A 16506-nucleotide genomic window follows, 5' to 3' on the forward strand; every position below is an offset into this window, starting at 1 on the left:
CCCACACAGCATACACGTGGCGGAACCGGGATTAGAACCCAGGTCCTCTCTCTGTGCTCTTCCCACTATAAGTATTATTATTGATGAGGGGATGGTGGTAAGTTCAGACAGTGTGAGGTCCTGAAGGAAAAAGAGAATGCATTGGGTGCGAGAGAGAAAGTGCTGGTAGGGATGAGACCGTGAGCCCCATGTGGGATGGAGACTGTGTCCAATCCGATTATCTTGTATCTACCGCAGTGCTTAGTACAGTGCCTGGTACACAGTAAGCACTTAATACCACACACAAACGGTCAAAAGTTTTAGCCTTTTGGGGTCGCTCAGTGCAGCTCCAACTCCTTGGGAGTTGGCAGGTGTCAGTCAATCGTATGGAGCGCTTACTGTCTGCAGAGCTCTGTACTAAGCACTTGGGAGAGTACAATATAAGGCATCAGAGGAAAGGTGGGAATGAGAAAGGTGGGAACAGGAGGGAGGAAAGGTGGGTGGGTGGGTGTATGCGTTTGCGTGCCACAATCATCTCGGGTGAAGCCCAAACTGAAATAGGTCAGGCCTAGCCCTGCATCTAGATGTTTTCAAGCACCTAGCACAGTGCTCAGCACACAGTAAGAGCTCAAGTACCAGTGAATGATTCACTCCCAGGAGAGTGCAGTAGGCCAGGGGCAGGGCAATTACCATTCCAGCCAACCTGGTAGATCACAACCCGGAGAAGTTAAGTGACTCACCCAAGGTCTCACACCAGACAAGCGGCAGAGCCGGGATTAGAACCCAGGTCCTTCTGACTCCCAGACCTGGGCTTTATACACTAGGCCAGGCTGCTTTTCAAGAAAAAGCATTAGGGCCCAAAGCCAACAGACAACAATCTGCTAAGATTTACCCATTTTACCCGCTCAGCTTTTAGGCAAGCACAATCCTCAGGGGAAAGGCTGACTGAATGCCATCTGAAATATCATTTCAATGGGCCCATTGTTCTTTACCTTTCTAGTCTAAACCTCCTCTCCCTCCTCTTTAAAATATTCACGGTTGTCCATGGAGCAGTTTGTGAGCTCCTGGCTTCAGGACCTCACCGAGCCACTCTCAAACCTCTTGGTAGTTTTGTCTGGAAGAACTGTTCCGCTAGAGGACTGAGGAGACTCTGTGTGAGGAGACAGTGGCAATCCAATATACGCAATCGACAAACAAGAAACTTCTTAGTTAATAAGGCGAAAGGCCCGATATGAGAAAAATCAAGAGCGCGTGTAACTGCATAGAAGTGAAGAGATAGCTAGCTAGCTACAGTATTCAGGATGTGCCTCAAACCAATCTCTTATCTGTTAGCAAGAGTTTAGGGAAGGCTTAGGAGCCTAAATTCACAACTGACATATTCACATTCATCAGCTTTTAAAACATTCAGCCACCATTTCGGCAAAATATCAACATAAAGTGGCCACACTTCATCAACTTAAAAAAAAAACAAACAAAACCTCTTTCCAAACGTACTTTCAAAATTAGAAATGGTGTGTTGTAAAAGAGATATAAACAGCTTTGAAAAATATTTCAAGTGCCAAGGCAGATTTTAAGATTTCTAAAAAAATACATTGTACTTTAACTAAAATTGGAAGAAATTTGTCACCCCTGCAGATAATACATTTATCTTCCCATTAGGTTTTTTTCTTCCTTTTAAAAATACATATTCTAGTGTTTTAAGGCAGAAACAGTTCCGTGTGTGAACGAAGACAGGTGTTTGAATGTAATACTGTGAGAGAGGAGGGAAATGGCTTTGACGGTCTCAAGAGGATGCTAGTGAAATGACTGGGAAATTTCAACTTCAAACGAAACTGATCGTCAAGACAGGAATGAATTCCCTTCTGGGGGGGTTGTGAGGGTGGTGTCCCCATTAAAGTTTCTTCATCTCAATCTTTGGTTTGGTAGGGATTCAGAATTCACTTCAAACATTCCGCTTTGCCCAGGTTCCTTCTGGTGATGGTAATAAAAATGGTATGTTTAAGCACTTACTATGTGCCAGGCACTGTACTAAGCGCTGGGGTGGATACAAGCAAATCGGGATGCACGGTGTCCCTATCCCATGTGGGGCTCACAGTCTCAATCCCTATTTTCCACATGAGGAAAGTGAGGTCCAGTGAAGTGACTTGCACACAGGTCACACAGCAGACAAGTGGCGGAGCCAGGATCAGAACCCATGACCTTCTGGCTCCCAGGCCCGTGCTTTCTCCACTATGCCGTGCTGCTTCTGATACTTCTTCATAGGGAAATAGTTTCTTTTGTCCTCTAACGTTTAACTAAAACTTTTTCCAGGGAAATCCCTTTACTCCGCAGCTACTCTCGTCCAGTGTCTAAACTTGAATTTGCACCACCATTTTTAGCCTGCCTCACAGATAGCCTGATGATCATGCTGGAAAATCAAAGGAATGGGTAGGGCGGCATAGTCCTGAAAAGGGACTAGTTCTGATGTCCAGTGTTTCAGCGTCCAGCGGAAATGAACATTTCTTTCCTTCAGACTGTCACTGAGAGTGCTCCCTTATTTAAAAGCCAACACTGACTATACAGAAGAAATGGAGGCTGATGATAAAAGCAATTAAACATTTGCACACAAAATACGGGACAAAAAACCTGGGATGGCATATATATCCAGGAATCAAAGTAGCAACGAGATTTAGTAAACATTACAGAACCTGGGAAGTATAGGCTGGCTGTTTTTTGTGTGTTTGCTTGGGTTTTTGTTTTCTGCTAATGGTATTCGTTCAACGCTACATGCCAGGCACTGTACCAAGCGCTGATCAGGTTGGACACAGTGCATGTCCCACATGGGGCTCACAGTCTTAGTCCCCATTTTACAGATGGAGGCACAGAGGAAGCGAAACGACTTGCCCGAGGTCACACGGCAGACGGGGGGCAGAACCGGAATTAGAACCCAGGTCCTTCTTGCTCCCGGGCCCGTGCTCTATCTGCTAGGCCAAGCTGCTTGGAGGGTACTCTTCCACGCGCTGAAGACAATGCTGGGCACACTCTAAGCGCTCAATAAATACCACTGATTGATTTTAATTTCTTAATCATCCTGAAGAGTTACAAAGATCACTTCCAGCTCCATCAGGATCAAGTTTTAAATTCTCCAGAGGGAGGCAAACACCACCTAGTGGGTCTGTCTCCGAAAACAAATTATTTTAGGTAATTATTCTTACACTAATAGGATTCGGAGCTGGGGAAACGCCAGTCGCTTATTTACCACAAAAATCCCACAGTGCTCCAAAAAGCCATCTCTTCCCCCCGATTCCCCCAAACGGGGCATTCTACTCTGCAAAGTCGGACTGGAGAACAATCTCTTCCCTTTGCTAGGAAGTTAACGCTCATCCTATATCCGCTACTGTTATGAGAGCAGATTTCCAGACCCACCTCCTTGGGGACCCTTTGGTCCTCGGACAGAGAACTCACTGGAACTTTCTGTATCAAGTCCAATAGGCTGAGTTCTCACATTCTACTTAATAATAATGATAATGACGATGGTATTCATTAAGCGCTCACTATATGCCAAGCACTGTTCTACGCACGGGAGTGGATACAAGATGATCATGTTGGACGCAGTCCCTGTGCCACGTGGAGCTCACACTATTAATCCCATTTTTACAGATGAGGGAACTGAGGCCCGGAGAAGTGACGCGACTTGCCCGAGGTCACACAGCGGACACGAGACGGAGCCGGGATTAGAACCCAGGTCCTTCTGACTCCCGGGCCCGGCCTCTATCTGCTAGGCCACATTGTTTCCCTGCTCCTCTTGAATGATTAGCAGAGAGGCAACACCAGTTTGCTCTAGAGAGTCAGCAGGAGGGAGAGAGGACAAAAAATGGAAATCAGAAAAAAGCAGGAGTTCAGTATGTTTTCAGTGATTGTCACTGGAGAGATCTGAGGTCGTTGCTGCTGGCTCAGAATTGGAAGATGGATCTCCGTAGTCATCCACCAAAAGAGACCCTTCAAGGAATGTCAGGCCGCCGGGATGACAAGCAAGAGACGCCCGAAAGTCTTGAGCCGAAGGAAGAGGACGTCCAGCGCGGTCGGCCTCACGGTGTCGGTCGGTGCCACATTTCCTTTGCGTTAGAAGTTTTAAAAAAAAATTCAGGCCTTGGGCAGAAGCATTCCTAGAGTTCTGTCTGACCCTATCTCCAGACTGCAGGAGCTAATTATAGTCCGAGTTCTGTATCCTCCTGTTCTGGGAAATGCACGCGCGCACACACACGCATACACACTCAAGTATGCGGTTCTTAAAGGCTTAAATCGGTGATCACTCATACTGGCGTTTCTGAACCTATCCCGCCGTAGTAGTGTCTCGCCCCGGAGAGGCGAGAGTTCTTTGAGTAGCCGAACACAGGTGGGAGGATGGAGTAATCGTCGCTGCTCCACTGGGTCAACATGGTTTTTTTAGAATGAGGAAGAGATTCTGTCACCGGGAGTCTGGTCGCCTCGTTGCTTCGGTAGCTCGGGCCCCACGTAGGGGCAAGGAGGGTGGATTCGGAAACATGGTTCTGACACTGCCCTGGCCTCCTCTGAGGAGAAAACAAAACACCCAGTCAGCATCTGGAATGGTTAATAATACCAATTGAGGTATTTGTTAAGCGCTTACTTTATGCCAGGCACTGTACTAAGCGCTGGGGAAGATACGAGACCATCAGGTTGGACGCAGTCACTGTCCCACATGGGGCTCACAGTCTTAATCCTCATTTTACAGATGAGGGAACTGAGGCACGGAGCTGTGACTGGCCCGAGGTCACACAGCAGACAAGTGGCGGGGCCAGGATCAGAATCCGGGTTCTTGTTCATTCACTCGTATTTATTGAGCGCTTACTTGGTGCAGGGCACTGCACTAAGCGCTTGTGACTCCCAAGCCCGGGCTCTATCCACTAGGTCATGCTGTTTCTCTAGGGACTTTATGCTTCTAATAGGGCGCTATCCAAAGCCTTTCTACTTTTTGTACAAATGCCTCTCTCGGGTCCACTGAGGCGATCGGCAAATCGGTTAACCAAGAGAAACGGGGGCGGCCTAGTGGAAAGAGCGGTGGCCTGGGAGTCAGAAGGACCTGGATTCTAATGCCAGCTCTGCCACTTGCCTGACACGTGACTTGGGCGAATCACTTAATTTCTCTGTGCCTCAGTTACCTCATCATAAAACGGAGATTAAGACTGTGAGCCCCATGGGGGATAGGGACTGTGTCCAACCCAATTTGCTTATATCCTCCCCAGCGCTTAGTACAGTGCCTGGTACACAGAAAGCGCTGAACAAACACCATTTTTTAAAAAATTTTAAAAGTCACAGCTATCGCAATCCAGGGGAAGGATAAAAGAGGCTTTGGTGAGATAAAATATTTCATCTCTCTTCTAACAGCAAGCTACTTTAATAATCCTAAACTCTCAATGCAATTCCACACACCAAACACTTATGCACTTTCACATTCAACTGCCAAAATATGGACATATTCGTAGCTCTATTTATATTAATATCTCTCTCCCCCTTTAGGCTGTAAGCTTGTGAGCAGGAATGTATCTATAACTCTGTTATACTGTGCTCTCCCAAGTGCTTAGTACAGTGCTCTGCACAGAGTAGGCTCTCAACAGATACGAATGATCGATCGAAGGGGGCGTTCTCACTCAAATACAACGTATCCTTAACAAACAGCGCAAGCATGGACAGCCAAACTGACTAGCGTATCGGCTCATCTTTTGAATGTTTCAAGAGCCAGACGCGAACGTTTAATCGCTTAGTACCAGTCAGAAAAAAACAGGACTGGATGATATCCATGGTGCCTAATTCGTTAAACGCTGGCGGAATCAATTTACGGTACTTATCAAGCGTTTACGATGTGCAGAACACTGTACTAAGCGCTTGGGAGAGTACAATACAACAGAATTAGTGGTCACCTTCCCTGCCCATAATGAGCTTACAGTCAAGAGGAATACTGAGTAACTTAATCAGTGGCATTTATTGAGCGCTTACTATGTGCAGAGCACTGTAGTAAGCACTCGGGAGAGTACAGTACAACAGAATTAGCAGACACGTGCCCATAACGAGCTTCCAGTCTTAAGGATGAAATGGTTGAGTTGATAAATGAGCTCGTCAAAGCCAGAGGGAGGTTTACTAGAAACAGAACGCTGCAGAGGCAATTCATTTCAGGCTTAACGGCCTCCAGAAACACATGCCACACAGACGTTTTTCCAAGCCACACTCAGGCAAAAGACTTACCTGGATAAGGCCTAGAAACATTTGAGGGTAAGAATTAAGACTCTCCTAGCATTCACTGTTTTCTGTCAAAGTTGGCACAGCACTGCAAAAAAACTCTGCAGGAAACACCAACAGTAGCAAAAGTATGACAGCACACAGACAGACAGTCACTCAACCTGCCCCATCTGTGCAATCCCGTTACCTAGCATTGAGCTAATTATGCTTCGGAAGCTCCCAGAGATCCTTCAAGAAGCGGCCCATCGAAGCCCGGCACGGCATTTACGGTGGATTTATGTTTCATAATCTTCTGCAAGGATGAGGAAAAACACTGAGACTGCTGTGTGGATCAAGGGGATCTGAATGAACGTCTCGAGGCGGTCCGCAAAAGTCCAACGACCGAGGGGATTCCTGACCTTCGCCTTGTACTGCCGCGCTGGCGGGCTAAAACCTAGAAGGTTTCAGAGCTGGGGATATCGAGCTGCTGTCCTTGGGGCCAATTCCCATGGTTTGCACTAAGCCTCCACTGCAATAACAACTGATCGCTTGGAAACGTTTACCCTAGGATGGTTTCTGGGCATTTCTGTTGGCCCAGTCACAGGCCAAGGGGATGAGTCGCCAAGGTGCCCCATACCTATTTCTGAATTCGGGAAGAATCCTGAAACCCCTGGAGATGAACTGATTTTATCAGCGAGATCCCAAAGTGCCGAGAGAGAGCAGAGCCTTTTCATTTTCCTAAAACTGTCGCTCCCCTGGGCAGCAGGGAACGTGTCTGCTAGCACCTAGAACGGTGCTTGGCACATAGTAAGCGCTTAACAAGTACCATAATTATGACTATTACCATCTCTGTTATATCGAACTCTCCCAAAGCACAGTGCTCTGCACACGATAAGCGCTCGATAAATACAACTGACTGGTTGCTGCTGCTTTAATGTCTGTCTCCCTCTCTAGACTGTAAGCTCAATGTGGGCGGTAAGTGGGTCTGCCAACTCTGTTGTACCGTACTCTCCTAGGTGCTTAGTACAGTGCTCTGCACTTAGGAATTACTCAATAAATGTCAATGATGATGATAACACTACTGCTGAACTAACCTGAGGATAGTTAATAAGGATCAAAGCTAAAAGTGTCTGCCAACTCTATTGCACTCTCCCAGGCACTTAGTACAGTGCTCTGCACAAAGTAAGTGCTCAATAAATACCACTGATGATAATGATGATGCCGAGGACAGTTAATAAGGATCAAGGTTAAAAGTATAAGCTCAGTGTAGGCAGGGACCGTATCTGCCAACTTTATTGTACTTTCCCAAGCACTCAGTACAGTGCTCTGCGCACAGCGCTTGATAAATATGATCGATTGACACCTCCCGTTCACCTAATCTACACCAGGGATCAGGCGTTGGAAGGTCACTGCTGCTCATGCTCTGAACAGCAGCCTTCTCTGAGTGCAACAGCTCCTGGCGTTCACGCACCAGGGAACTCGGAAGGACCTGAAAAGAAAGCCCAATGCACAGGCCTTTAGGATCCTTTCCTAGGAGCACGGGGGTCAGCACACTGTCTGCATTAGCCACGGGAAAGTCATGAAAGACCCCAGAAGCTAACTGACACAGTAAGCGCTCAATAAATACGACTGAATCAAAGATGACACACCATTCAAGCTCCTTTAGAAATAGCTGCGAGAAAGAAAGCACAAGCAGATTTTCCTGCCGGTTGACAGCAGGAAAATTCCAAGTCGTTGGTGGGAGCGGGGAGACAGAAAAAGACAGAGACAGAGAGAGAAGCGATAGGTGTAAAAGTAGCTCCCAAATCCCACAGTAAAGAGCTTTAGAGGGTAGTACTGAAACTATGCAGACGGAAGGGGTTCGGCGAGCAGAAGTCACGTTTCGCTCCTCCTCTGCCAGTTTCTCAGTCAAAGAATAAAGAGCCTTTTAAGAGAAATGAAAACTTCCAAGTCATCATCAAATTGGGGTTTGTAAAATGCCCCCCAAAATAGCGAGGAAATAAAATGCATAAGGCAAATGCAGTCAAGGAGAGTGCTGCTTCCTTTAAAAAAGGAACCAGTGTCTTGGGCAGTTTTGTGTGTTTTTTTTTTTTTTTTTTTAACAGGGGTATGTGACCAGAAAAACTAGCCGATGGAGCATGTTAGTTGTGTCAGATGAAGGTTAAAGATCACCCAAAGTATCCTCCAAAGCTTTGTGGAAATCTGGGGGTTGGGAGACGGAGCAAGTGTACTTTGGTTTCCTCATGCTTGTTCTGTGATTGAAATTAGAGAACGTTCACGTTGCTCACTACACCCAAAGCTGAATTGTCCAATGATCTGCAAACAACCCAGCCTTCAACTGCTGTAGAATTTGAAAAGAAGAAAACCCAAAAGAAGTCGATATGGCAGCCTCTTCAACAATTAAAAAGCTAAAACCCGTTGGTAGTCTAATCCAGTTCTAGAGAAACTCAGTGACATTGTGACCCAATTCCAGAACATCAATTCTGTTCTGAATTTTGAAAAATTGAAACCATTTCATAAGCACCTTTGGGGATTATTAATTCACCCAAGATGCTATGAAGTACGGGATGAAGATGGAGCTTGGTTACTTATTTTCATTCTGATGGCCCCAGGTGAGGAATTTTTCTGAGTGCCCTAATTTTTTTTTCTTGAAAATGAAAGGAACTGTTTGACGTTTTCAGCTAAAAAAGGTGTAACATGTACGAGTCAAAACAAAAACCCACCACCTAATTCCCTTTCCAGTTTACTGGTTTGTGTTACTTGTCTTCCTCATAAAAACAAGGTCTCAGACCAGTCATCCCTGATTTACCTTGGTTGAAAGTTAATACTGATGATAATAATAATCGTGATACTTGTTAAGCATTTACTTAGTGCCAAGCACTGAACTAAGCGCTGGGGGAGATAAAAGTTAATCAGGTCCCACATGGGGCTCACAGTCTAAGTAGGAGGGAGAACAGCTCGTTGTGAGTAGGCAATGTATCCGTTTGTTATTATATTGTACTCTCCTAAGCACTTAATACAGTGCCTTGCACACAGTAAGCACTTAATAAATATGATAGAATGAATGGATGAACAGGTACTGAATCCCCATTTTGCAGATGAGGGAACTGAATAAGAGAAGTTAAGTGACTTGCCCAAGGTCACAGTAGGAGAGAAGTGGAGAAGCTGACATTAGAAGCCATGTTCTTTTCTCTAGACATGACTGCTTCTCAGGGGACAGATCGGAGGAACGACCTGAGATTCAGTGTTGGAAGCAGTCTCTGGAGAGTTTGATGCTCCAGTGCTTAGAACAGTGCTTGGCACATAGTAAGCGCTTAACAAATACCATCATTATTATTCAGGGCAAGTCACTTCACTTCTCTGGGCCTCAGTCAACTCATCTATAAAAATGGGGATTGAGACTGTGAGCCCCGTGTGGGACAGGGACTGTGTCCGACCTGATTAGCTTCTATCTATCCCAGTGCTTAATACAGCACCTGGTACATAGTAAGTGCTTAACAAATACCACAAAAATAAGGCCAAGGCAATCCAGAGCTTAGAAGAGTGCTTGACACATAGTATGTGCTTAACAAATGCCACGATTCTTTAAATATTCTTCCTCTATCTCCTTTTTCCTTCTCAAGGCAGTTGCTCTCCTACCGTTACTGTTACCAATTATTGAGTGCTCCTATATGCTCTTCTCCTCTAAATAGAGGGATAAGGGGACTCCATTCCTGCAGCTCAGTGCCAGGTATTGTAAATGACAATATTTTGACCCAACATTCTCAGAGCACCTATAATTGCCGAGGGGCTGTCGACTGTAATAATCTGGCAGCCAAGCCGAGCCAGCAGTAGAAAAAGGCTAAGATCTGACAGCCGGCTTTACTCGTGATTAGATACCGACTATCTCGAGAATTGATTCTGGATGAAGAAGTTCTGAGTGAAAAGCAGTTGACACACAAGTTGCTGACTGACAGTGGGTTTATGTTACTAAATGACTTCGGCTCTGGATATTCTGTCAGCTCGATTTTGTTTTCGTTTTCCACGAACACCAAATTTTACAAAAATAAAGAAATGATGAAAATCTTCTTAACCTGACAAAAAATTAAAAGGATAGAGGTGGAGTGTTTATCTGATTTCTCCCACAAAAAAGCATCAGTAATAGCAGACAGCTGTTTAACGATATAGTGCTTGAGTTACTACTGAAAGTTAAAAATTCCACCCCATCAAACTCGTTTTATCCAAGGGTAATTACTTTTTCATGCAGTGCCCTGTTGACTCAGTATAGCAGTACAGCTCTCTACAAATACACGGTGTGTCTTTGTAGTTAAATACCAGACCTTGCTATTCATAAATATGTACGGTAAAGGATATGCGTATGAGAGTTTTTAAACGGCTCAAAACGAACCCCACTAATAATTTTTCAAGAAAAAGATACGGTACAATAATGTCATAAGGTCGACGAAATTGGAACTAGTTATGGTGGCTAGTGACTGTTCATTCCAGGGGAAGTTTTTCTTCGGTGTCTATCTGGAAGCTTAAAATACACTTATATGAACCACTGAAAGGAGAGAGAGAGAATGAGCTTCGACAATACAGTAAAACACCGACTGTCTTTTGGATACATTTCCAAGTATTTAGAAAAGGCAGAAAAAAAGTCACCTTGTGTTCCATTAGAAACTTAGGCTGCTGGAAGTCTGAGAAAGCATAAAGATGGTGGACTGCTCAACAGAAAGGCACTGACGCTTAGTCTGACATTCGCAGAAGGTTCAGGAGGTACCCGGGTACATCATTTAGGTTAAATAAGGTAGCGGACATTTAGGCAGAGCGGGTGGGAAGGTGGAAGGAAATGAGGAGAGGGAAGAGAGAAACACAAGGAGTGAGTGAGATTAAAAGCAAACGACTTTCTAGTGTGGATTAATACTGAGTAAGCAAACTGACACTGGCATTCCTGAGGCCCCTGCCCGCCCCCCGAAAAAAAAAAAACCTTTTTAAAAAATTTTTCCCTGGGGTCACTCGGCAATGCTTCACCCACTTCAAAAGCCTTCCGGTTTTCTTCCCTGTTAACTGATCTTCCCTTGGATCGGATACCCATATTCAGAGAGCCGACTGCCCGGAAACCAAGAGGAGTTGGGTCTCATCTGGGCCAAATTCATTGAAAATTGGATCGAATCTCTATTCCGGGCTGAGGAAGAAAATCTACAGCTCTGTACTCGTTCAGACCACCAACTGCCATATTGAAAGGCAAGGATAGACACGACCTCAAAGACAGTCGGTGTTTTCCAAATTGAAAAAACACCAGCGGATCCTTCATGTGGGTCACAACGGGAACCTCTAGACCGTAAACTTGTAGGCAGGGAACGTTTCTGGTGTATTCTACTCCCCCAAGCGCTTAGTACAGTGCTCTGCACACAGTAAGCCCTCAGTATATACCACTGACTGGCTGGAATGAACCTGGTGGTGGCCTGTACTTACTTGGGTGGAGGCTGGCAGACCCTCAACCCACTGAAGGAGATCGGGATCCGCACAGCCGATGCCCATTGCATTTCATCTCCTGCCTCCCTCGGTACAAGCTGGAGAGGTTGGCATTACCCTAACCACCAGGCCCACTGTGTTCCATCCGTAGAGGCCCAGGATTTCCGGAAAGGCCAGCAGGAGTTAGGAACTGCTGCTACTAAAATTCTCCGGGGTGGATCAGAAAGAGGTGTCTACTCAATTTGTTCACAGGGCAGGAAAGCCACCCCTTCCCCCCCAACCCAGAGATTTCTTTCTCTTTGCTTTCATAGCTTGGACCCCTCATTCTGAGGGATAAGGGAAGCGGCGTGGCTTAGTGGCTCCAGCATGGGCCCGGGAGTCACAAGGACCTGGGTTCTAATCCCGGCTCCGCCACACGTCTGCTGTGTGATCTTGGGCAAGTTACTTCACTTCTCTGAGCCTCAGTTCCCTCAGCTGGAAAATGGGGACAGAGTGTGAACCCCATGTGGGAAAGGGACTGTGTCCAACCTGATTACCTTCTATCTACCCCAGCACTTAGAACTGTGCTTAGCACATAGTAAGTGCTTAACAAGCACCATTATTATTACTTTGATCCAACAGAATCATCTCCATTGTGTTTTGGATGTTTGTCTTTGAAAGGCTGTAGGAGGAGATATTAAGAATGTGAGCCCCAAGTGGGACAGAGACTATGTCCAACCTGATTACCTTCTATCTACCCCAGCGCTTACAACAGTGCCTGGCACAAGGTAAGCGCTTAACATGTAACTTTATTATTATTACATTGAGAGAGGACAGCGGGGATGGGAACTGTTGGCCCTGGGCTGCTATGGCGACAGCATTAGCGAAAGGGCTGACGGAGATGATATTTAGTTGTGAGCAAAGAACTGAGCGTTCGCCACAAGCAGTAACAACAGTGACGTTCGTGATATTTTCTCCACTGATTTGAAAAATCGGTTCATTCCATTGGAGTTTCAGGAACTTTTGATTTAGGACATTTAGGTGGAAAAAGTAGAATAAACTAGAATGAGCCAAATGGTTGTATCTCCCCGCCTCTTTTTTGGCCCCTTTCTCTCTCCCTCATATTCTCCTCTCCTCCTTCCTTCCTCGTTCTTTGTCACCCCGCCTCAGCCTCTCCTTCACCTGATCTTCCCTACCCTGACTCTCCTCGACCCTCTTCTCGAAGACAAACAGTCATGAGAAAAACTAAGCCCTTCTCTCCTTTGGTGGTTTCGGCCCCTCGCCAGCCTCTCTGGAGGAGGGATTAGGAGAGAACGATCTAAGAAGCAGGGCTGTTAAGACATGATTGGATTATCCTGTGGATAAACTGTGCTTCTTCATCAAAAGCTACAAGTTCTAGGCTCCCAAATGAAACCCAGAGGGGAGTCATTTAGAAAAGCGGATTTCGTCTGACAGTTACCTTTTTTTTTTTTTTTTTTTTAAGAACTTCGATAAAACCAGTTTGGCTTTTTGGTTTGGTTTTGTTCTGAGATTCCCTTTATGGCCCCATTATTTGGTCCACTGCCCGATCTTTTCCCCCTTGAATGAGGCGGGCTGAAATTCATCAGTCCCTCTTTTAACTAATTATTTTACCCACAATCCACGGGACTTCTAAATCCTTCAAACTGGGGACGCGGTCTCTCTGCTGGACCCTGGGAGAAGGGATTTTTTACCTGGATTCTCTCTGTTGCTGTGGGCCGTAGCTGCCTGAATAGAACCTTTTTGAGCACGTCAGGAAGAAGGCTTACGGTTATTAGCAGAATGATGGCCAGCCAGGCAGGGCCACTGGACAGCATTTGTATGAACACATAGTACATCCTCTGATAATTGAGAAAAGGCCTAGAAGGTGAAGAAAGGGAAAAAAAATACAACGGTTAAGAACGCCTCTGGAACCAGCCTTAAGAAAAACATAACATCTCTGTTCTAAACCCACATATTTTTCTTAAATGATATTTGTTAAGTACTTACTATGTGCCAGGCACCTTACTAAGCTCTATGGTAGATACAAGCTGATCAGATTGGACACAGTCCAGGTCCCGCATGGGGTTCACAGATTTAATCCCCATTTTACAGATGAGGAAACTGAGAAGCACTGATCCCTGAAGTCTGACCTCTGTGTGATTTTTTTTTTTTTAAATCTGGTGCTACTATGTTTTTGCTAGGCTATCATGGAAATACAGCCTGAGCTATCTGGCTCGGCATCACGATTGTACTAACTACTATTATTTTTAAAGGTGCATGGCCTAGTGGAAAGAAGTCTGGGAACCAGGGGCCCTGGGTTCTAATTGCAGCTCAACCCCTTGTCTGCCGTGTGTGACCTTAGGTGAGTCACTTAGCTTCGCTATGCCTCACGGCCTAGTGGACAGAGCCCGGGCCTGGGAGTCAGAAGGACCTGGGTTCTAATCCCGTATCCTCCACTTGTCGGCTGTGTGACCTTGGGCAAGTGACTTCACTTCTCTGGGCCTCAGTTCCCTCATCTCTAAAAATGGGGATTAAGACTGTAAGCCCCATATGGGACAGAAACTGTGTCTAACCCAATTATCTTGTAGCTGCCCCAGCGCTTAGAATAGTGCCTGGAGCATACTAAGTGCTTAAATACCATTACTTTTTATTATTAGATTCCTCATCTGTAAAATGGGGATTTAATCCCTGTTCTCTTTCCTACTTAGACTGCGAACCCTAAGTGGGACAGAGACTGCGTCCGACCCAATAATCTCGTCTCTGCCCCACTGCTTAATACAGTGCTCGGCACATAGTAACCGTTTAACAAATTCCACAGTTATCACTATTATTAGCAGGACTCAATAATACCCATTTCCCTCCCCACCACCCCCAACCCACCTCATGGAGATGCTGGGAATGAGGAAAATAGGATTAAAAAAAAATGCATGGCAAAGAAAGTGGACCAGCTCTGAAGGAGATGAAGGAATGAAACAATGTGCAGGAGATGTAGAATTTTCTAGAGTGCGCCAACATCAGAAAAGAACGGCTACGCTAAGGGGTGCTCAGCGTGCAGATTGATTTCTGAAAAAGAAAAAATGGGATGTCTCTTGGCAAAGGGAACAAAACCTGCCCTTGGCCAACAAGGGAGAAATGTGGTTCTAGAACACCGGTGGCTAAAAGGGTTCCAAGATTGTAAGCTCCTTGTGGGCAGGCTTCGACTCTACCAACTCTATCGGAGTCCCCACGTGCTTAGTATAGTGCTCTGCTTAGTATTAAGCGCTCATTAAATACTACTGATTATTTGGCAGCAGCTAACAGTGCATGTGGGAATCCCTGGAAGTAGGAATTTGGTACGTAAAATGGCTCTCTGGGTTTTTTATAAGAATTTGAATGCCGGAGCGGGATTCAATGGGAAAAAGTAAAAAAGTTGTCCCTTAAAGTTTCCTAAAAACAAAATCAACTCGGCCAAGGGATGGTCAGAGGTAGCTAGACTTGGAAGAATGGGAACGGTGGAGAAACAATAGAATATTTTCTTCCTAGGAAAGCACAGGGGTTCAGAGAGAAGTTCAGGAGAGCTTCAGATGGAGGAGAGGGTAAATCCATAATAATAATAATGATGATGGTATTTGTTAAGCGCTTACTATGTGCCAAGCACTGTTCTAAGCACTGGGATAGAAACAAAGTAATTGGGTTGTCCCACATGGAGCTCACAGTCTTAATCCCCATTTTACAGATGAGAGGTAACTGAGGCCTAGGGAAGTGAAGTAACTTGCCCAAGGTCACACAGCAGACAAGTGGAGTCATGATTAGAACCCAGGTCCTCTGGCTCCCAAGCCTGGGCTCTTTCCACTAAGCCACGCTGCTTCTCTAAGCATAAGCACATATGCACGTAAGTCCATAAATCAATCAGCACAGGACTCCTTTCGTGTTAAAGATTAATATTTGTCTTTGAAAGAAATGGATAGAAATTAACTGATTGCCTTAAGCAAATGGCCAAAGGTTTGTGATGCGGAAATTAAGCATAATACCGGATTTGGTCAACTCCAATGTCTGGAGTTGATTATCCAGTTTGGGGATTTATCCGGGTCATTTCTCCTCCAGCTTTCGATTTGGGTGATGGACTTAGTGATGAGGCCCGAGAACCTCCGATCAATCAATCGATGGTATTTATTGAGGGCTTTACGGTGTGCAGAGCATTTGCGGGTGGGTGTGTGTACGATACAAGAGAGTTGGGAGGCGTGATCCTTGTCCACAAGGAGTTTACATTCTGGAGCGGGGAGATAGACATTAAAACAAATTACAAAAAGGCAGTGTGTAAGGATCAGGCAATCCTATTTATTGAGCGCTTACTGTGTACAGAACACTGTACTAAGAGCCCGGGAGAGGACAATATAACAGAGTTGGTAGACACGTTATCCTTATTTACACAAGGATAAGTTCAATTCCCTCTCCTCTCAACTCTTCCCCTCGTCCTGTGGTTAAATGAGAGTTGTCTTTCTTTTTAGATCTTTAGAATTTCGTCTTCCACATTGCTCCCAAACATTTAACACAATGTTTTACCAATGTTTTGTTCAGAAAAATAAACTCTGGAACTCAATCAGCAGCTTCCTTGTCCCTGAACCTGGCAATCGTTCTTATTAACACAATTCTCTTGGCCATCAGGAACGAGTGCATCTGACTGGGAAAGTGAGTTGTCCATCTGCAAAAACCGCCCCCCAAAAAACTCGACAGAGGTGGTGATTCGACACCTTCAGTTGGTAGCAAATGATTTCCCGGCCTCTGATCTTTCCAAGGTCTATGAAGCTAAACTGAAAAGCACATCTAAGCACTTAGCACTGTGCCCTGTAGATAATGAGTGCTCAATAATCAATCATATTTACTGAGCGCTTATGTGTAGAG

General features: G+C 45.4%; 1 protein-coding gene across 9 annotated transcripts in view; it reads right to left on the bottom strand.

Annotated features, from left to right (window-relative positions):
- Positions 1-3687: 3687 nt before the first annotated feature.
- ATP11A (ATPase phospholipid transporting 11A) overlaps positions 3688-16506 on the bottom strand; it is a 103654-nt gene continuing 90835 nt past the window's right edge. For 2 of the 9 annotated variants that reach the window (XM_029048220.2, XM_029048221.2), the window contains 3 exons: positions 13338-13503; positions 10834-10922; positions 4444-4529 (listed from right to left, as the gene is read on the bottom strand). In XM_029048220.2, the coding sequence (XP_028904053.1) occupies positions 10845-10922; positions 13338-13503 (244 nt within the window). In that variant the 3' untranslated portion in view covers positions 4444-4529; positions 10834-10844. Of the gene's footprint in view, positions 4530-6400; positions 6506-10833; positions 10923-13337; positions 13504-16506 lie in introns of those variants that run through there. The other 7 variants (XM_029048218.2, XM_029048217.2, XR_005661166.1 and 4 more) reach the window with 5 other exon arrangements.

The sequence above is a fragment of the Ornithorhynchus anatinus genome, chromosome 20, assembly GCF_004115215.2.
Source record: "Ornithorhynchus anatinus isolate Pmale09 chromosome 20, mOrnAna1.pri.v4, whole genome shotgun sequence".
In the NCBI taxonomy this organism is placed as follows: domain Eukaryota; kingdom Metazoa; phylum Chordata; class Mammalia; order Monotremata; family Ornithorhynchidae; genus Ornithorhynchus; species Ornithorhynchus anatinus.